This window comes from Carya illinoinensis, chromosome 11 (assembly GCF_018687715.1).
Source record: "Carya illinoinensis cultivar Pawnee chromosome 11, C.illinoinensisPawnee_v1, whole genome shotgun sequence".
NCBI lineage: Eukaryota > Viridiplantae > Streptophyta > Magnoliopsida > Fagales > Juglandaceae > Carya > Carya illinoinensis.
The window spans coordinates 11,834,260-11,856,200 of NC_056762.1; the positions used below are offsets into that span (position 1 = coordinate 11,834,260).

At 36.4% G+C, this 21,941-nt stretch overlaps 1 protein-coding gene across 1 annotated transcript; it reads left to right on the top strand.

Moving 5' to 3' along the window:
• The first annotated feature begins 19,867 nt into the window (after positions 1-19,867).
• LOC122282209 (transcription factor FER-LIKE IRON DEFICIENCY-INDUCED TRANSCRIPTION FACTOR) lies at positions 19,868-21,327 on the top strand. The gene is made up of 4 exons (XM_043094160.1): positions 19,868-20,350; positions 20,622-20,825; positions 20,902-21,075; positions 21,189-21,327. Exons 1-4 carry the CDS (start codon positions 19,868-19,870, stop codon positions 21,291-21,293), a joined length of 966 nt encoding a protein of 321 aa, XP_042950094.1. The 3' UTR covers positions 21,294-21,327.
• The last annotated feature ends 614 nt before the right edge of the window (positions 21,328-21,941 follow it).

Genomic DNA, 21,941 nt, shown 5'->3' on the forward strand with positions numbered 1-21,941 from the left:
AGCGATGCCCAGTTCCACGCCCCGCGCGTTCATAGCCAAGCATCCTCTAGCCCTCACCAGCGAAGGGCCACGGAGTCGGTGCGTAGAGTGATGCCCGGTTCCGCGCCCGGCGCGTTCGTAGCCAAGCAACCCCTAGCCCCCGCTCCCGTCGTCTAGCGACAACCCAGGGGACATCACTCAGTTTATTCCGCTCCCAAGTGACTAGAGGAGCTCCACCGGGATAATACCCCATCCCGGCTTGGGGTCGTGATACACACGCACTCGTAAGACCACTTACGCCAATACATAGGCTTTTCACACTATTTCATAAACACACGTGCACGCACCATGCAATGCCATATCAATGCACAAAAATAACCAACCAACATAAATCAATAAAACAAGTAACTCCGTCCTCCATCCATCCGACCCCCGAACTCCTCGGACTCAGTCCGGAATCAACCAACCAGCAGATAAATTATTGAAAGAGCAATATATATTTAAATCTGAAAATAGGGTTTGGAAAATACTTACAGCGCTATATGGCAATTTTAGAAAACACGCGGCGTTGCAAACGGCGTAGAAAAAGCAACGTCACACTGAAAATTCATTGTGGCCGTGGGTTGTGAAAAACCCACTTTTGAACGGGGACAAACTAGGGCTTGGGATTGATAGGGAATGGTCTAGGGATGATTGTGAAGCTATTGGAAGTCGTGGTTGGCCGTGGGTGGCGGTAGAAACGGCGGTGGGAGGTCGGATTTCCCAAAAAGGAAAGCTAGCTCGTAGGAGCTGTTCCGGTGGTTGTTGGAGGCCGAAAATAGGTGGGTTAGGACGGCAAGGGACCGGTGATGAAGTGGTGAAGAAATGGTGGCCGGAGGTGGAGTGACGGCGGCGAATCGGAGCAAAACCCGTGCGGGCTTTGAAGGGCTTTTCCGGCCAAACGGCCAGTCGGATAGGGGTGGGTTTTGGTGGGAAGGTGCGCCGGAGGGAGGGGAGTCGAACGGTGCCGTCGGTGAGCCGCACGGTAGCCGGACGGCGGCGGTTCGAGGGGTTGAAGCTTTCTGGCGTGAGAGAGAGAGAAGAGAGAGAGAGACCGGGGGGGTCGACGCGGGGAGAGAGAAAAAAGAGAAAAGAAAGAAAAAAAAAGAGAAAAAGAAAGGAAAAAGAAAGAAGAAAAAAGAGAAAAAGGAAAAAGAAAAAGAAAAAGGAAAAGAGGTGTAGGGAAAAAGATGAGGTCTAATCCTCATTCCGGAAAACAAAACTAAACCGCCGAAACGAGATTAAAAACCACAAAACAACAAAAAGAAATAAAACACAACATCAATTAAATTAAAAAAAACAATTTTAAAATGCAAATAAATTAAAATAATAAACTAATATATTAATTAAAATAAAAACAACCATATCAGCGAAAATACACTCAAAAGCGGGTCATCACAACATGTCTTCTTTGTTTCTTCCTAAATAAGTGTAATGTGACTGTTATATGATAAATCTTTAGTCATAGCTATAACACCCAGGCCCAAGCTTGTGAAATTGCGAGCTCGTTGAAGTAGACGCACTGCTTCGATAAGAAATCATTTCCCTTTCAGTTCTCCTTGTCAATCTCTGTGATGTGCCTTGCATAGTTGCCTCCAACATTAACGTCACTCACACCATTTTAAGCCCTCAATCTCTATGCCTTTGCCACCAACCTACATGCAATGCAGTGAATTAGAATTCGCAATCACAATAAGCATCACACATAAGCAACACCCTTGTGGGAATAGTCTAACCGTAAGTCAAAAGTCCCATTGTGCGCCATTTCCTAGCACCCTCACTGTTGAATCGAAGCCTCTTTTTTACGCAACTTAAAATAGAGAACTCTTAGCCACAACCATAGCACACTCGAAGAACCACCATTAAGCCACCCACCATTCAACACCCAATCTGCAAGCCTCCACCCAAACACATGGTGACATTCCACTGTTGTACTATTGCCCTCTATATCCAAGAAGCAACTAGGAAAGCCATCTCAACGTTCACTCAAGCCGAGAGCCATCTTTCATGCTAGTAGCCTCTCCTCCACTGCAAACCACTCAACTGATAGCCAACCCGGTCACACCTCCTCCTTGACTCCATACCACGACAAGCCCAAACTTAACCACCACCACCATAGTCCAAGACCTAGCCCCACGCCTCCACACAAAACCATCCCAACCTTTATTCTAAGCAAGGAAAAATAAAGCAACTCACGTCCAGTAGCTCCTCCACGTTATTTGCCTCAGTCGGAGATAACACAAACCAGTTGTGCCTTCCTATTACGTTGAGCACCACTGCTCAGTTGTACTCCTTTGCCTCTCACCACGGCCTCACTTCCTTAGACAACCCACACAACTTTTTCATGCTCTACCCAACCTCCAACGTCCACAAATGGCACCGTTGAGGCATTGCAAGTCCACCCACTGCAACGGCTAGCCCGTTTACTATTAGTGAGGCTTTTGCTCTTCCTCCTTGTGCGGTAAGACTCGCTCTCTCTCCCTCTTACATAGCACCACATATGATTGGATAGTGAGTATGTGTATTGTCTTGTAATTACGCTATAATATGTTTAGGATGAAATACAAAGGGTGCAATTATTAACAGTCCTTAGAAATTTTTATAGACATGTGTTCAGGTGGTAGGCTTAGGAATAGGTGTAGTTATATTTCATTTGTTAAGTGTTTCAGGTATCCATGAGTATACCTCTAAATTTAAAGCTCAATTATCCTGAAAAACTAACCTACGCGATTGGTAACATTTACTAAGTTTTTATGAGATTCCTAAAACTTATAAAAATTTTACTATTGAATTTTTAGCAGGATGTTACACTGTATATGATCTTTTTTTTGGTTTCAATGATTCTTACTCAGTTATGGTGTGGTACCAACATTTCTATTCCACTCTGATTATGGCTCTACCATTGGTTATAATAGTAGCCTCTAGCCCTATCACGGGACAAAATAGTGACTTCTGACCTTATCATGGGACATAATAGTGACCTTTGGCCATATCACGGGACATAATAATGACCTATGACCTTGCCATAGGATATAATAGTGGCCTCTAGCCTCTTCACGAGAGATAATAGTGGTATCTACTTTGAGCACCTCACCTTGGTGATGAATAGTGGTAGGTTTTACTTGGTTAACCGCTTACATGCACAACCCTACCACGTGGGTTAAACATGGCATCAGTTCTGATATGATATAATGATGGTGCTTAGTTATGCTATGCCAAAGTATTTTTGAATATGAATATTTTGACCTGTTGCTCTGATATTTTGAAAACATGTTTTGAATATGCATTCTGAAAATAAAAATGTTTTGCTTTGCATTCTAAACATTGTAAATGGTCATGTTTACATACTAGTATATGTTCTTTACTTACTGAGTTATTAATAACTTAGCCCTTATCTCCACAATATTTTTCAAATGATTTGGATGATTCTGCAAGGAATCAAAAATAGGAAGTATGGGTAAAGCTATTTGAGCATAGTGGATTAAATACAAAGAGAGTACTTTAGGTATTGGAGAGTTTTATTCAGTAGTTTTGTTTTACTCTGCTCACTTGGTATTTTGGGAGGTTGATGTTTATTTTGAGACCTTGTGATTTTCTTAGTTAATTATTTTGGAGTAGTTGGTTTACAATAATGAGATCAATGTGTAATTGAGATATTGGAGATTATATCTTTATTGTGAGATATGATTTTAGGTGACAGCTGGTAACTCTCCGACCCCTTGAGGACTGGGGCATTACAATTAGTATCAGAGCCAGTATTGAGGTTTTGTAGACTATAATATTTGAGGTTTTGGATATTTGTGAGCTTTAGGAAATAATTTTCAGATTTAAGGTGTAAAGATTTGTGGACTGCAAGAGATGATTATGTTGATATTTAAGGTTTTAGAATCTACAGACTTTAGGGAATATGTTCTATGAAATTTGAGGTCTTAGATTGGGCATATATTAAGAACTGATTTCATGACATTCAAGGTTCTAGATTCAGTAGGCTCAGTTTTTAGACTTTACAAATAATTTTGATAAGATTGAAGGTTTAGATTTTGGAGGAGTATATTAGCTTGGTCAAGGGTTAAGTCTTAAATTCTATAGACTATAATATATATGTGGTAGCCAAATATGAATTTTTGAACTTCTTAGGATATTTTAGAAATAATTTTGTATTTTGAAGAAGTGCATTGGTTTGATCAAATCCCAAGTTTGAAATTTTGCAGACCGTGTGAATTAATGTAAAAAAGAGTTGAGGTTTAGATTCTAAAGACCTATGTAAAATGATGTCAGGTTTACGACTATAGATTGTAATAAAGGATTTCGATAGGAATAGCGGCCTTGTTCTATGAACCTCAGTATGTAAGATTTGATTAATAGTTTAGTATATGGGTAAGAACAAATAAACCAAGAAATTTTGATATGTTATATTTATATTGTTTTATAACTACTTTTACATCAAGAATTGTATGAGTACTCCCCTTGAAACATTTAACCAAGTATAAGTTTTCCAAGATGAAGGCGGTTTCATCAAGCATCTCGTCGCCGAGTTCGATACATTTTGGACTTGAATGCAACCAATGATGAAGGCGGTTTCATCGTGGATCAATTGAATTGGATGCACCCTCCAATTTTGATGGGAAAGGAGACCTAACCCTAGTAGATGATTGGATCCAAGACATCAAAGAAATACTTTGCGTCATAAATTGCACTGATCATCAGAAGGTACTGCGCTCTGCCTTCAAGCTGATAGGAGAGGCTAAGAGATGATAGCAAGAGAATCATCAAGGAAGCTGATTGGGGGGGGGGGGGGGGGGGAGGGGGCCCACTTCAAGAAGCTTTTTTTTTTATTTTTTTTTTATCATTTCTTTCCAAGATCGGTTAGAGACACTACGGCCAGGGAGTTTGCAAACTTAGAGTAGGGAACTATGACAGTGCACTAATATATGGCCAGATTTATTGAACTATCATGCTTTGCCTCATATCTGATCCCCAATGAGGAGAAGAAGACCCAAAAGAAGGGATTGAACAACTGGATATATGAGTGAGTGGTGGCCTTTCAGATTTAAAATTTCTCAGTGTTAGTGGATAAGGCCACAATACTTGAGTAAAGCCTCAAGAGAAGCACTGAACTTTAGGAGAACAGGAAGGGTTCCCCTCTAGCAAGAATCAAGGACCATGGAAGATGATAAATGAAGCAAACAGCTCGCCAGAGACAGGTGCAAAATAAGCAATGAAACAACTCTTGCGAGTAATGCAATTTAGAAGACTTTGAAGAATGTACAAAGGAAACTGAATGATGTTTTCAATGTGGTAAGCATGGTCACCTTTTTAGAGATTGTCCAAGGCAATCAAATGGTAGTATGAATGCCAACCCGCCTCAAAGGACGGATTTAGCAGCACAAGGCAAGAATCAATGCAATATAGTGTTGGCCTAAGTTCATGCACTAACCTCTGGAGAGACTAAGGACAACAAGGTTGTTATCACAGGTACTCTACCCCTTTTCTCTAAGAAAACTACTATTGTATTTGATTTTGAGGCTACCATTCTTTAATTTCAATAGATTATGCTAAGTTCCATACCTTAGGAAGGTTGTGATGAGAATCTGTATCGATTACAACTAACGATGAAAGAGACTATTATCTAGATATATAAATGAGTAGGTTATCTTCATTTTGATAAAGCTTCATAAGAGTTGTGGTAGGTGTGGAAGTCAATTAGTTATAACAGTGATTTATTTATGAGATTTTAACCTTAAGCATTTTGGTGGCATTATTAGAGTGCACAACAAGAGAGAGATTTGCATGATGTGTTGAGAGTAAACTTCATGAAGGTTTAGAAATTAGTTGTGACTTAGATCACATAGAACTTATATCTCGTGGATATATATTTCAAGTTTTTAGATTTTTAAGAATGAGAGCTTTTTATCGACCTAAGATAAAAGAAAGTGGAAGTAGAGGGCAGGGATGTGGCACTGGGGGAGTAGCGGTGCTATAGGTATGAGATTAAGTTGGATGTATTATAAAGGTAAGTGTTGGATTTCTTCGTGAATTAAGTGGAAGACTAAGGACCCCAAACTTGGAAAGTTTTATGTTGCTATTTATTTGAGATATTATATGGAGAGTTCAATTTACTATTTTATATGAAATTAAGCTAAGAATTTGGGTGGAATTATTATTAGGATTTTAATTCCATTGTTGAGGTTTATGTTTTTTACATGAGTTGGGCCCAGGAGACTGTGATAATTGATAGAATGTGCGCGAATGTATATGCCTAGGAGAATTTATGTGGGGCACCAGGCTAAAATATCGGAGGATTAGAATTTTGGAACATTAGGTTTGACACAATAATCAAGGATTAAAATATGCATGGATTTTGAGGGATAATAATTTTAGACTTTGCTTTAGGTGTAGAAAATTTCGAGGACGAATTTTCTTTTTAGGGGCAGAGGATGTAACACCCAGGCCTAACACCAACCCAAGCCCAAGCCCAAGCCTAGGCCCATACCTGCAAGAAGGCTAGCGCGTTGAAGTAAACAACACCATTTTGTTAATAAATCATTTCCCTTTCAGTTTCCCTCTCCTCCTCATCACTCTCCCTCCTGATTCCCTCTCCCTCCACATTACCTTCTCTCTCTATTTTCACTCATCCTCATTACTTAGTTTGTCAATTACTCCTCACTCTCAAACAGATTTTCTCAACCTCCACTACTGCTCTCTCTCTCTCTCTCTCTCTCTCTCTCTCTCTCTCTCTCTCTCTCTCTCTCTCTCTCTCTCTCTCTCTCTCTCTCTCTCTGTGATATGCCTTCCATAGTTGCCGCCAACCACAACATCGCTCAGACCATTTCTAGCCCTCAGTCTTTACTCCTTTAATGCCACCCCACACACAATGCCATGAATAAGCGGCTACAGTCATGAGAAGCATCACATGGAAGCACCACCCTTGTGGGAATAGCCTAATTGTAAGCCCAAAGCCCTGACGTGCGCCACTGCCTAGCACAACCACTCACCAACCAAAGCCTCTGTTTTACACAACTCAAAACAAAGCACTCTCAACCACAAGTAGCACACTTGAAGAACCATCGTTAAGCCAACTATCACTCAGTCCTAGGCCATCAACCGTTCAACACCAATCTACTTGCCTCCACCCAAACACATGGCAACAAGCCATAGTTGCACTACTACCCTCCACGTCCAGGAAGCAAGTAGGCAAGCTATCTCAACGTGCACTCAAGCTTAGAGCCATCTTCTATGCCAACAACCTCACCTCCACTGTAAACCACCCAATCGATAGCCAACCCAGTCACACCTCCTTCTCGACTCTACACCACGACAAGACTAGACTTAACCACCACCACCACACCATTTGCCTTAGCTATAGATAATGCCAACGAATCGTGCCATCCTATTGAGCACCACCGCTTGGTTGTACTCCTCCAACTCTCCCCATGATTGCACTACCTTAGAGAACCCACATAACTCGATCATGCTCTCCCCAACCTCCAGCGTCTACAAATGGCACCTTTAAGCCATTGCACGTCCACCCACTAACATGACTAGCCCATTTACTATCGGTGAAGCTCTTGTTCTTCCTTCCCGTGCAGTAAGACTCTCTCTCTCTCTCTCCCTCGTTCACTGCACCACATATGATCGGATAGTGAGTATGTGTATTATCTCATATTTTAATTACGAAGTAGTTACTCAATTGAGAACTTACACAAGTGAAGTGACTATTTTATAGGTGATGATTGATATTTCCTTGGCACTGTTGCAAGAAAATTCAGAGAAGTTATAAAGTCCAAATAAACGGGAATCCTGTGCTAGACTTTGCATTAAAGAAATGAACTAGGATTGATTTCGAAAAAAGTATGCATGTTTTGTTATGAAAGGAAATTTGAAACAACCCCAGTTATTTGTTTTACATTACTCATAAAATATGTATAAAAGAGACATTTTTCAAAAAATTTATTTTGGGATGTAGAGTATTTCGGCCAACAACAAAAAAATATTTGTGTTTTGGGATTTAAATTTGTTTATCAACTTTTTAATTAATAAAACTATTATATCCTTTATTAATATATCAATAACTATTACCCAATAATTATCCAATGATTTCTAATCATTGGTGGGATCCACCCATTTATCAAATCTCAAGCAGTCAAAACTATGTCATTTTATCTTATTATCTAAACACATACTTTTTTTATAAATTATGTTGTCTCATCTTAACTCAAAAATCTCATTACTATTCAAAACATATTATCGCATCTCATATGAACTACGAATTCAAATGAAGCCTCACTCTTTTTAAAATTTTCAAACAAAGCAATATTGTACAAACTACACAACTTATCAATAAGTTGAGATTAGACTTAAACAAAGTCAAAACAATCCTTTAACTAAAAGACAAGCATTGATAAAACCTAAACAAAGCTATGTGTTCCAGCAACAAAGCATTGATTTTTAAATCAAGCCAAATATTTTAAAATCTTTTAAGTATTTTTAAAAGTTCAAATTTATTTTAAATGAAGTATTTTTAACGTTATTCAGTCAAACTTAATTTTTAAAAGTTAGCCTCATTATTTTTGGAGTCCCAAAAATAATATAGTTTTAAAACTCATTTGATTTAAATAATTTTATATCTCTTCGAAATACTTGTTAAGATTAATTATATTGTTTATGTTAAAAATGATGAATTTATTTTTCTTATAAATATTTATCAAAATTCATCATTTCACTTTATGATGAAAAAAATATTTTTGGATAAAAAGGTTGGATTTTAAATTTAGTGCCATTCCATTTCAACTTTTCTTTCCCAATTTCTCTTTTTGGGTTATTTTATTTTTTCTAATACTAGTTTCAATCATTGGATTAAAACTAGCCCTTGTGTTGTGACACCTAGCCCACAACAAGGCTCAAAGCCTTAGGAGAAAAGCCCAACTCCCTCACTATATGATGTTGTTTTGCTCCTAGGAGTCAAAACCATAATCCCCTTTCTTTCTTTTGCTTCTTCGCTGTGTATTTGTGAGGTGAAGTGTAGTTATAAAGTGTTGGGCTTGATTGTATAGTATTGTGGACTGTGCTGTGAGTATGGACATGAGATGGATGCCGTAGTTGTGATACGACATGTAGTGTGAAGAGAGTATGCATGAAGCATACACTATATAATGCAGCAACGCGCCATATGACGTGCACTGTAGTGATGTGTGGCGTAGAATAAATGGAGTGCACGTGGAGCGTACTCCGTGTTGTATGGAAATGCACTGTGTGATGTGCATCGTGATATTAAATGTTGTAGCAAAGGGAGTACGCGTGGCACGTAGCGATGCATCGTGAGGCATGTATCGTAATGATGTGAGTCGTAGTGTGGATGGAAGAAAGTTCACGTGAGTGTACTCTATACTATATCATGATACACCAGATGGTGTGTCACAAAGGGTTGGATGGCATAGCGGAGAAGCGTGGAGTATATGGTATAGCGTCAGGAACTGTGTAACAGTGTCTCGAAATAGTAGTGATGTGGCTGTAATCCAAGGTGACGGTTGTCACCTTGAGGCTGACTTGTGGGTAAAATTATGTGTGAAGTAGTGAAAATGTATCAGAGAGTGCAGCGGAAGCATGATGGGTATCGTGATGTTATTCAGGAAATTGTCTCGAGCTGCATAGTGTGATAGAGGTGCATTTCTGGATGCAGTCCTCTTGTTAAATGGCAGAAAGTGTGTAACAGTGTCCCAAAATAATGGTGATATGGCATGTAGTCCAGGGTGACGGGTGTTACCTTATGGTTGACTATGTCTAAGAGTATAAGGAAGTGGTGGAAAAGTATCAGAGCGTACGGTATCGTGACGTGACTCGGGATTTATCTCAAGCTGCGTGACATGACAGAAATGCATTTGTGGATGCAGTCATCTCCTATCAAGTATTGGGGTGAACTTGTATAGGGTCAGGAAGTAGGAAGAGTCCTATCAACTGGGTCTGAGCAAGTTGGTATTGGAGTATGGAACTTGTTTATACAAGCGGATGTTCATTGGAATTATAAGTTACTCTAAGGTGATAAAAGGGGATGAGATACATGTGCCTCTGGCGAGACACGTGTGTCGGATAGGTTTACCATATATAATGGGTAATCTGTCCTCAGCATGGTTACATAGTATTTTAGCCCCAGAGTTAGCTTGAATTCATGTAGCCTGACTGGTTGGGATTAAGATTTAGTATGGGTTAGGATACGCGAAGGTAGTAAAGAGTATATAATCTAAGCTTGGGACGCATGATTCTATCGGTCGGAATCATGCATCAGATTGTGGAAATAGAAGAATGAGATGGAGGTCTTAGTGTCTTAACCCTTAGGTGAATCACGAAGGTTCACTTTAAGGAATAAGACCCCGAAGGTTTAGTATAGTAAATGGCACGTAAGAGCACAGGAATGGACGGAGAGTGTTCCAAGCAAGGCATAGTTATATTTTTAGAATGGTTACTTATGCGTTAGATAGATGATGATGTAAGGTTATATATATGCATATAGGTTGCCATCTGACATGCACATGAATGGACTGCATAGAGTGAGTATGGCATGTAGGTAACTATTACGTTCATACTCTTCTAGAGTTTTCTTTATATAAATTAAGAAGAAAATGAAAGCTTTTCTCTAAAAGGAAAACGATACTTTTCTCCACGAGACACGTTTTAAAAAGAAGAAGAAATGAAATGTAAGTTTTCAAGTATAAGTACGTAGCAGCCCTCCTTGGCAGCCCCTTTTCACGCACCCAAAGTATGTACGTATATGCATGTGAATGGATGTTATAAGTAGTACGTATTGTATATATGTTCACGAAAGGAAACGAAATGAAGCTTTAAAATACGTAAGAACTGTTAAGGATTATAAGGACCGAAAAAGAAAGAAAACTATTTTTTCTAAAATAAAATAACTCTTTCTAAAACAATTTTTATGAAAAAGAAAGAAAATCATTTCCTCTTAAACAAACTTCTCTTAAAGCAACTTTTACAAAAAGAAAGAAAACCATGCTTTAAACGACGCGAAAAAAGTGTTTTAAAATGTCCCTTTGAAAGTGAGGCTTCGGCCCTATGTTTAAAATGTCCCTATGAAAGATGATGTTTTAAAATGGTGCCACGAAAGACGACTTTTTCTAAAATGACTTTAATGAAAATTATTTTCTTTTAATATGAGTTTTATGAAAGAAAAGAACTAAAGAACCGTAAGAACTGTAAGAAATGTAAGAACTGTAAAGAACTGAATGGACTGTAAAGAAAAGGAAATGACTATAAAGGAATGAATGGACTGAAATGAATGTATGATGTGTGAATATATGTAAGGGCCACATGAACTGGAATGGAAATGGTACCAAATGAATAGACTGGACGGGGCAAATTGCAATGCCGGGTAAGTAGTACTGGTAGTGCACCCAGTGCTACACCCTGAAGGAATGGATTCCCAACCCGTGGCAACGGGCAGAATCAGATCCAAAAGACCGTTAACCCCAACACATGGGGTGTAACAGTGTGTAATGGCCAATGAAAGTGATAAGAATGAATAGATGCATCTTAAGAAAGGAATACATGTATGTATGTATGAATGGACTGAATGCATGAATGTATGTAAGAAAGAAAAGATGAACGCATGAATGTATGTATGTATGAATGTATGTAAAAGAACGAATGCATGAAAAGACTCTTTAAGAAATGAAGGCAGCGATGCGTGGGGAACTGTTTTAAAGAAGAAAGCATGTTTACAAAGAAAAACTCCACCTTGCAACGTGAAAAAGCAGTGGTTCTACCCAACACTACACCTAGAGGGGGGTGAATAGGTGGAATCCAATTTTTATGACCTTTTGAAAATTAGAAAAACAAGCAGTTAATAAAAGAATCAAATAACACAAATAATCAACATATGATTTTGATCACGGAGTGGAAACTCATTTGAAGAACATCTTCAAAATCTAAAACCACTCCGGGTGTAAGACACCACCTCAAATCCACTATAGAAATTTTAGTCTGTTACAACCAATTTAGAGACACTCACAAAATCTTTGTAGTAGCTAAACTTGGCTTGCAACACCACGAATGACCCATTCGATATCTACACGCATGTAGTGTCGGAACTCCAACCTTCCTATAGCTTCCCACGAGAACCTCTCGATCTCTGCATCAACGGCAGCTCCGGACTCTTCCGGCCAACAAAAATATCCACTTCGATGGACTCAAGTAAAAGTTGATTTTGAATGTATTGTGGTGGAGAAATGTTTATCCAAGAGAGAATCAACCAAATGGGGGAGAGTTTGCTCTAAGAAGTTCTTGGAGGCCCTTAGGGTTTTTGCTCTGATTCTCTACACCAAGAACAGAAGTTAAGCTGTTTTATTTATAGTTCCCATCAAATGAGGTGCTTCAAAACCCTACATTGTAAGTGATCTGGAACATTGGCTCGAGCGAAGGTCGAGCGCCACAATCTCCCTAAGTTCGCTCGAGCGCCCTGTCGAGCGAGTATCGAGCGGTTGACTCTGCCTGAGTTCGCTCTATCTCAGTGTCGAGCGAGAGTAGAGCGACACACTCTGCCTGGGTTCGCTCGAGCTCAGTGTTGAGCGAGGGTCGAGCGGTGCAATCTGCCCAAGTTCGCTCGAGCGCTCTATCGAGCGAGGGTCGAGCGAAGTCACTTTCTTTTGACCAATAATGAGCACACTTCATGCCTTTCCACAACAACACTTGTTACAACACTATTTTACACAGGATTTCATAAGAATATGCCAATATGCTCATTTTTCCCTCAACACAACGTTTTAAAATGAAATGAAAGACGTATGCATGCTAAGTACGAATGTATGCATAGAATGATAAATGTATGATTGAAAATCTATGTTATTATATTTTAACTGTATGAAGTAATACTTACGAGTCATCGACTCATTTTAGTTTTTATGTATGCCCTCCCAGGGACAAGATGAGTATGACAGGTCAGGACGGGCACAACCCAAGGGAAAAAATATGAAGGCCTAGGCAAGATGTTTTATACGAGAAACTTTAATTATGAAAGTTTAATGTTTTTCGTTGTAATATTTTAATTAAGAAAATGAATTTTATTTATAACATTGAGTCTTTTGTATCCTGGCATGAATGGAAAAAAAATTTAAAAAGAATCGTAATTTTCGTCAATTTTTATCAAAATCGTTAGGACCCACCATAAGGATAGGTGTTACACAAGTGGTACTTAAATGAGGTTAATTGAATAATGATGGGTCTAAATGAAGAATGTTTAAGTAAAAAAAATCAATTAAAGATTAAGACCACGTGGAAGAGAAGGCTCTAAGTGCTAAGAGTATTTTTATTATGCAAATTCTAAGTTTAAATTACCTATGTGAATGAAAAAGAAAGGAGTAAAGCTATGTATACATGTAGGTTGTCATCTGACACGCACATGAATGGATTACATAAAATGAGAATGGCATGGAGTTCAGGTAAGTATTATATTCATACTTTTTTAGAGTTTTCTGAATGATTGAAATTCAAAATGAAATGTTTCTCTTTATGAAAATGAAATGAAATATGCTATGATAAAATTTTATTTTAAAGAAAATGAAATGAGTTTTATGAAAATATGACGTTGTATTTATATTTTAAAGTATATGTATGTAATAATGTTATTTGACATCACCTTTTTATGCATTACAAAATGTGTTGTATGCTTGCGAAATGAATATTATATGTAATACTTATTATCTTTATGTTATATGAAATGAAATGATAATATTTATGCTTTATTTTATTAAATGATGTTTCATGAGATGAAATGGACTGATAAATGAAATGAAAGAAAAAGGAATGGACTAAAATGAATGGAAACATATGAATGTTTTAATGTATGAAGCTATGTAACGACCAAGACTGAATGAATGATGGTACCAATGGACTAGATAGATTGTAATGCCAAGTAAGTAATACTGGTAATGCACCCAGTGCTACCCCTTGACTGAAGGGATTCCCAACCTGTGGTCACAAGCAGAATTTGTGACCAAAAGACCACTAACCCAACACACATGGTATAACGTATACAAGTTATTGGAAAGTGATAATAGTTAATTGGATGTTATGAAATGATTTAGTTTCTTTATGAATGAATGTATAAGGTGTGGAAAATGTTTTTTTATGAGGAAGTAAAGTTACCTTTTTAAAGAAAACCTCACCTTGTAATGTTTTCAAAGAAAGAAAATGTTCTATGTAAAGTATGTAGAGGAATGATAAATAAATGAATAAAAACCTATGTTAGTTTATTTTTATATTATGAAGTAATGCTTACTGAGTATTCTACTCATTTTGATTTTATGTGTGTCCTGCCCAGAAATGAAATGAGGATGACTCATCATGACAAACATGACCTAGGGAAAAGGTGAGAAAAGCTTAGGCATGTTTTAGTAAATTTATGAACTCATATTATGTAAAAATGGATTTTTTATTTAAATTTAATGAATTCCACTGCAAACTTTTCTTTAATTTATAAGGCCTGTTTATTTTTTAATTATGGAATCTTTTATATCCTAAAAAGGAAATGAAAAGTTTTTAAAAAATTCAATAATTCTTAATATCCTATCACATTTTCTAAGACTATTTTTTGAAGTGCCACTACAAAGACAAGCGTTACAGTTCCAACAATACATACACTCGGGTATTTTTGTCCTCACCAGTTCAAGACTCCTGCAATTAAACAAAGTCAAAACAATGTGTTGCCCAAAAGAAACAATTGATAAAAGTTAAACAAAACTACGTGTAACAACACAACTTAAAAATATTTTTATCTGCACAAGTTTAACCCTCCTACAATCCACTTTTTTGGGCATTTTTCTTTACCATCTAAACGGTGTCGTCTTTATATTGCACTGTACTGTTTGGCAATCCATTAGCAGTCTAATTTCAAGTGAGAGTCTAGCCCACTTATTAAGAGATACATTTAATAATTTATTTTTATTTTAACAGTCTAATATCACTTATTTTTTAATCATCAAACAAAACATTGTTGTTCCAAGAACACACAACTTATAAATAGAGTGAGATTATACTTAAAAACAAACTCAAAACAATGCGTTGACTATAAGACAATAATTGATAAAACTTAAATTGGAAAGCTAACGCATAACTTATGACTCGTTTGTTTTTGCAGATAAAATAAATTGAGATTAAAATAAAAAATTGAATAAAATATTATTAAAATATATATTTTTAATATTATTCTTATTTTAATATTTGAAAAATTGAATTGTTTATTTTATTTTATGTGAGAATTTGAGAAAGCAGTAATAATTAAATGAGATAAATTAAGAAGAATTGTAAAAACAAACAAGCTGCTTTTCTCACAAAGCCTTTGCATGAATTGCCTAATTTCCTCTTTTCAGACTCTACGTGAGTTTCTCGTAGACGCTTTGTCGAGCAGCAGAGCATCCTCAACGTTGTTGCCTGCATCGTCTTTTATGCATGCTTCCTCTCTCTTCCGTGGTTTGTGCTAGCTTATCATCTCTACCTCTCTATCTTGCTTTATTTAGTAGATCTTGAATTTTTGCATTCTTTTTAATGATTTTCTAACCCCAATCGAAAAGCCTTCACATTTCAAAATCACTAAACTTTTTTTTTTCCTCCACTTTCTTTTGCTTTTTGTTTATTTTTCTTCCTTGCTTGCAATGGACTTGGAGCTGTGTACGTACTTACATTTCTTTGGGATTTTTAATTGTGCTTTTTGAAAATTTTATTAAGTCAAAAGGGGTTATATCATTTTGATTATAAATTATATATGTTTACTCTGAGAAGGCAGGAGGGAGTCGAAGCTGGATCTTTCTAAGAGTCCAGATTGGGCACCCGCCCTAGCCAAGCAGGGGCCGGATGGGGTCGTTGGACGTGTTGGATGCAGTGGTCGGCCGCCCACCCCTAGGGCTAGGTTGGGTTTGATAAAATGGCTAGGTTATGACATTTTGTATATTTTCAAACATGGAATAAAACGTGGCGCTTATGTTCCAACATTTATAGAAGGAGCCCACCAAATTTTGGGCACATCTTGTATTCGAGTCTAAATCCTAATGACTTGGAATGTTAAGAAATATTCTTCCAACGTTGTTGCAACAATGATAAAATTCAAATTAAACTATGATAAATTATTATTTATCTTAAAAATTTATATTTATAGAAAGAAGTGAACTTAATTATTTAATTTTTTGTCTTACACACTCATTTCACTTTGATGAGACTCTCCTTTGATAAAATGGACCCAACACATGAAATACTTAGGCCCATTTTGGATACAAAAGTCCCTCCAATTCATATAATCTAATCATTGTAATTTTTTTAAATTTTTACATAAAATATAATAAATAATTTAATTTTTTTAAAATCTCAAAATAATAATATTAAAAAATAATATGAGAACAATATTTTATTCAACTTTCATCTCAATTCACTATCCAAACCTCCACTTTGTTAAATGAGTTAAATTCGAGGTTAGAATTCAAATTTAGTTTTGATGATGTCGAGATAGAATTCAAAATTCAATAGAAATATATATATTTTGAAATGAAAAAAATGAAGGAGAATGTGAGATATTGTTTTTTGAAGGCTCTTTATATGTAAGAAATTACATTAAGATGAGATATGATAAATCTATAAAATCAAATATCTTAATTAGAATAATAATCTAATCAAATTCTTGATTTGAATTTATGTCTGACAAACAGCATGTAAGTGGCATGGATGTTTAATAAATGTATCCAACCACAAATATGAAAAAATAACCCAAATCTTCCAAAAATTATTAAGTCATGGAAACTACGCGGATGTTTATTTTCCAAAATTTAGTTTTTTTAAACTATTTAGCAAACATCTGAAAACCTATTCTCAAACTCTTCTTAAAACTTTTCACAAACAGCTCTCATACATTTTCATCTGATCGTCCACATAAAATACTAACCCAAACATGAACATAAACAAAAAACCCAACAGGATCTAAAAGGGATCACTATCAGTTTCAGCAGACACAACTTCTACTTCAGAAATTCAATTTCACTACTCAATATATTTTTTGCTGAATATAATACTTTTAATTGCAATGTATGAAGTCAATTATAAATCCAGTAGATAGAACAATGATTGTCTATAGGACACATGCAAGAGCCGTGGAACGGTGTGGCCTCACACCCTTAAAATAAAATAATGTGGAGGGTGGAAGCTGTGGAGGTCGCTTCCTCGCCTGTCCCGCATGCTTGTAGCATTGCTTGACACGCTTCATTTTTTAAAAAGCAACAACAGTATTACTCGCATTAACCTTGCCTCCATGTCTCTATCTATGCAAGTATTTAATTTTTAAGAGAGAACTTATGCCAATTGGAGTTTTTAAGTGTCGTCACCCGGCCATCAGGGATGCCCACATAACCAAGACTGAATCAAATCTTCTTTAGAGTATTCAGAACTAGTTCATTCCAAAAGATGAAGAATGAAAATTAAATAATTAGAGGATTTGAACTGATCATGACATCATTTTAAATACCATCCACACCTTATAAAAGTATGATAAAACATATAATTAGGTATCTGTTTATGTCAAGAGACAAATAAACTTGGATACATTAATCCGACCAATATTTGTGTCCAATACAATGGGAAAAAAAGAAAACAGAAATTAGACCCTACAGTTGATCAAAAACTGCTAGATAGTTAATCTAATTATCATAATTATTTAGTTTGAACTCTAATTGAAGTTAGATCTACTGGAAACGTCTAACACTTACATACAATAGGTTTTTCTGTCGAAAATGTTATTTTAAGTTTCCAGTTTCTTAATATATATATATATATATATATATATATATATGTACATATAAATATAAATATAAATATAAGGTTTTGCTATGCATCAACAACTATTGTTCCCACCCCACACAGCTTTTTTTTTTTTTTCAATATCAAACCCATCATCACCGAACCCAAACCCATCTCTCTCTCTCTCTCTCTCTCTCTCTCTCTCTCTCTCTCTCTCTCTCTCTCTCTCTCTCTCTCTCTCTCCCCTAAAGCTCTCTCTCACCAAACCCCCTCTGTCTCTCTCATCAAGCTATCTCTCTCTCTCTCCCTCTTGTCCTTCAGCTTCTTGGTTCCAACTAGTTTCAACACACATGGAGAGAGAGCATTTTTTCTACCTCTGTTTTCTTTCTGATTACAGTAGTTAGTTTTATGACTAAACTTGCTTCCGAAAAACAATGGTAAGTATTTTGGTTTTCTAAAAGTAAAGAAAAATTATGGAAGGAGTATGGGATTAATTCAACGAGGGGAAAAACGCTCAATGGTTGACACCTAGGGTGTGGGGGCATGGGGTTTGGCATAGTGGTTGATGAGAAAATTTATTCTAATATATATATATATATAAGTAATACTAGATACAGTCTTATATAAGAATAAAACTACTTTGCCCCACCAAATGCACCGCTCCTATTGACCGCTCACCAAATTTTAATTTTTACTTAATAATTAAAGATAATTTTTAATGTATTTTTTTATTTTTAAAAATATTTAAATTTATTAAAAAATATGAAAAGCAAAAAATCAAAAAAAATATAAAATTCAAAATGAGCTAGCGGGCACACCTAGTGGTCAAAGTTAGGCTGCACGCTAGCTTTACTCTTTATATAATATGCACAAACCTCATATGCTCTTTTTAGAAAAAAGTGGGATCCACTATTAAAAAGTAAATTTTTATATATAGATCTCATATTTGTCTACTTATTTAAACGGACGACACGATATTTATACACCTTAAGACTATACAAATAATTTCTCTATACATAATAATAGTGATTTCCGTTAGTACTCTAATAAGTTCCTTTCCGTCAGCACTGTGAGGTTGAACATCGTAAATAAATGGATCGAAAATAGAAAGAGAAGAGTTGACATAATTTCTTTTCTTTCTTTAATTAGATTGTTGATATCTAACTGATGAGGACTTTCAACAAGAGATAACACATAATTTCATTTTATAATTAGCTGATGAATTGATCAAAATGGTACTAATTTGCTAGCTTTATCCATTCAACTTCATGAACATGCAATTAATTCTTGTTGATCTATATATAGATGAAAAGCTTTAGTTTTCATGCTTAGAAGCAACTCAAGTTAATTAGATATCAAACTCATCATATGTATAGAGGTTCCTTGTTGCTCAAAATAGAGTTTAATTAGAGTAAAAAGCACATAGAATTAACATAATTAAGTATATTAAAAAAATTAAATATTCAAATAATATTATTGTAAGATATATACACTTCGTATATATATTTAATTATCTCTCCTACTCTAAACTTTAGTATCGAGAAATTAACTTTAAATGGGTTGATGTCATATGAGAAATCGCTACTAATTAAAAGTATAAATTAAGAGTCTAAACGGAATCAACTAGCTAGTAATTAATTAGTAAAACAAATGCATGCGCAATATCGCAAATTGTCACATCACTTTCTCTGTGTATTCTTCTATGTTCTAAACCGTCCAGAGAATCCTAGACAACAGAATAATGCAATTATGTAGTCCAAAAAAAAAAACAAAAAAAATGTAATTATCTGTACAGTTTCTTCTTGGTCGGAAGTATATATTATAAACATTAATTAAATACTACTACGACATACATGATGATTACACCGAGTGATTCCCTTAATTCCAGTATTAAAATCCTAAGATTTGTCAACCGCCTATATTTTAATGGGGTTAATTCGCACATTAGAAAACTTCCGATTTGATTCCGTTCATACCAAAATTTATATAAACCATTTCAAGAATGTACGTACTCGTAACAAATTAGTAGTAAACCCTTCTTCCCCTCGAGAAATTTGATAGGGATATGGATGCCTCTGCAGAAAACTCATTGATGCACCTCAATGACCACCTCAATGACCACCTCAATGACTTTGAGTTGCATGATTTCATCGAAGAGGCTAACTTCAATCATTGCATCGAGTTGATTCGAGGAGAATGTGAAGACCCAGTTGTCAATTTTGATACTGACCTTATCAATGGATGTTTTGTGGATAACCAGTTTGGAGTATCGACCACGGGAGACATGTATGATTACAATGCAACAATGGTGTCCGACGTCCCAGATTCGACTTTTCATAAGTTGCCAAGTTTTGATGGGAATGCGATGGACCATGATGAGGATATTGATGAGGAGGATTCTTCCGCAACCACCACCACGACAACGACGACGCCGACAAAGAGGGGAAAGGTTGATAGGTCAAGAACTTTGATTTCAGAGCGTAGGAGAAGGGGAAGGATGAAGGAGAAGCTTTATGCATTGCGTTCCTTGGTCCCTAACATAACCAAAGTATGTCTGGCCCTTTTAGGTGAACATAATTTGTTTTCATCTCTGATTATGATGATTACCCAATTCATTATAACTAGATGATCAAGAAGTTTTGCTGAAACCAAAAGGGAATTAGAAAGTCAAGTATTTTTTTTTTTTTTTTTTTAAATGAAAGTCCAATTTTGCTACACATGAAGTTATCTCCATGTATAGAATGGCTGCATGGCAGATTTAATTGCAAATCTTGAGCATGACTATATAAACGATATTGCTTAAACATCATATACTGCAGATGGACAAGGCCTCCATTGTTGGAGATGCTGTGCTTTACGTGCAAGACCTGCAAATGAAGGCTAAGAAGCTGAAAGCTGAGATTGCGGGTCTTGAAGCATCTTTAGCAGGATCAAAAAGATATGATCAAGGACTAATTCATGATAGCCCTAAGAAGACTCAAGTGCAACAAGGCAACCATCTGATTTGCAAGAAGATCATACAGGTTCATTTTATAGAAATCACTCAGTGTCTTATACTGCTATGGAAAAGTACTTACGAATGTTTATGTGTCAATGTAGATGGATGTGTTTCAAGTGGAGGAAAGAGAGTTTTATGTGAGATTGGCGAGCAGCAAGGGAAGAGGGGTGGCTTTATCACTTTACAAAGCTCTTGAATCCCTTACCGGCTTCATTGTTCAGAGTTCCAACTTGGCCACAGTTTCTGACAGATTTGTACTCACATTCACATTAAATGTATGGTTTTTTCTAGCCCTATAATGCCATGTTTCCTCTTCCTAAATCTTCTTTTTCCTGTTCCTTCAAGTCTTCATAAGTCTAACTCGTTGGTTGCCATTTGATCAAAATAGGTGAGAGATTGGGAAAAGGAGATGAACTTGCCAAATTTGAAGCTATGGGTTGCCGGGGCTCTCATGAACCAAGGGTTTGAATTTATAATACCTTTATCTGCCTAATCTCTCGCCCTCCCTCTCTCTTTCACCCCTAATTTCACCCCCCCCCCCCCCCTCTCTCTCTCTCTCTCTCTCTCTCTCTCTCTCTCTCTCTCTCTCTCTCACACTCTCAAAATTCAATCCTGTCTAATGGTTTTTAGATAATGCTACCATGAGCACGAATCAGCAAATGGGCATCTGCTATCATAGGGAGTGAAGAATCATGTTTGTTTTGCATATGTGTATGCAAGTTGCTTGTTAAAGTTAGTTGCTATGCTCTTTGAAGTGGGAAACCTCATTTTATAAGGTTTTGCCGATGTGACGATCTATCTTATAGGCGCATGCAATTATGCTCTTTTTTCATTATTTATTGAAGTAACAGGATTTGGTGTCCCTAGCTACTGCTTCTGTTTACCATCAATTTGCAACTTGAGTTGTTTTTTGAGTTATGTAAAATTATTTTATTGAAAATATTGCTTTAATACATGATGATGATGATCAATTGAAGCATGCACGCTGCTCAACTAGATACTGTACTCGATGACATGTTTAGAGAATGGGAGAACAGTACTAAAGGAAAAACAAAATGCAAGTGAACCCCAAGAAAAATATATATTAGAGGTCAACTGGTTTTATTTATAGTTAAGTGCTTATTCTTCTAATAATTCTCTC

Bases quoted from the DNA above. Each gene is read 5' to 3' on its own strand.
- LOC122282209 (XM_043094160.1), top strand. From the start codon at position 19,868: ATGGATGCCTCTGCAGAAAACTCATTGATGCACCTCAATGACCACCTC. The intron at 20,351-20,621 runs GTATGTCTGGCC...CATATACTGCAG, and splicing joins TGGTCCCTAACATAACCAAA to ATGGACAAGGCCTCCATTGT. The intron at 21,076-21,188 runs GTATGGTTTTTT...TGATCAAAATAG, and splicing joins TACTCACATTCACATTAAAT to GTGAGAGATTGGGAAAAGGA.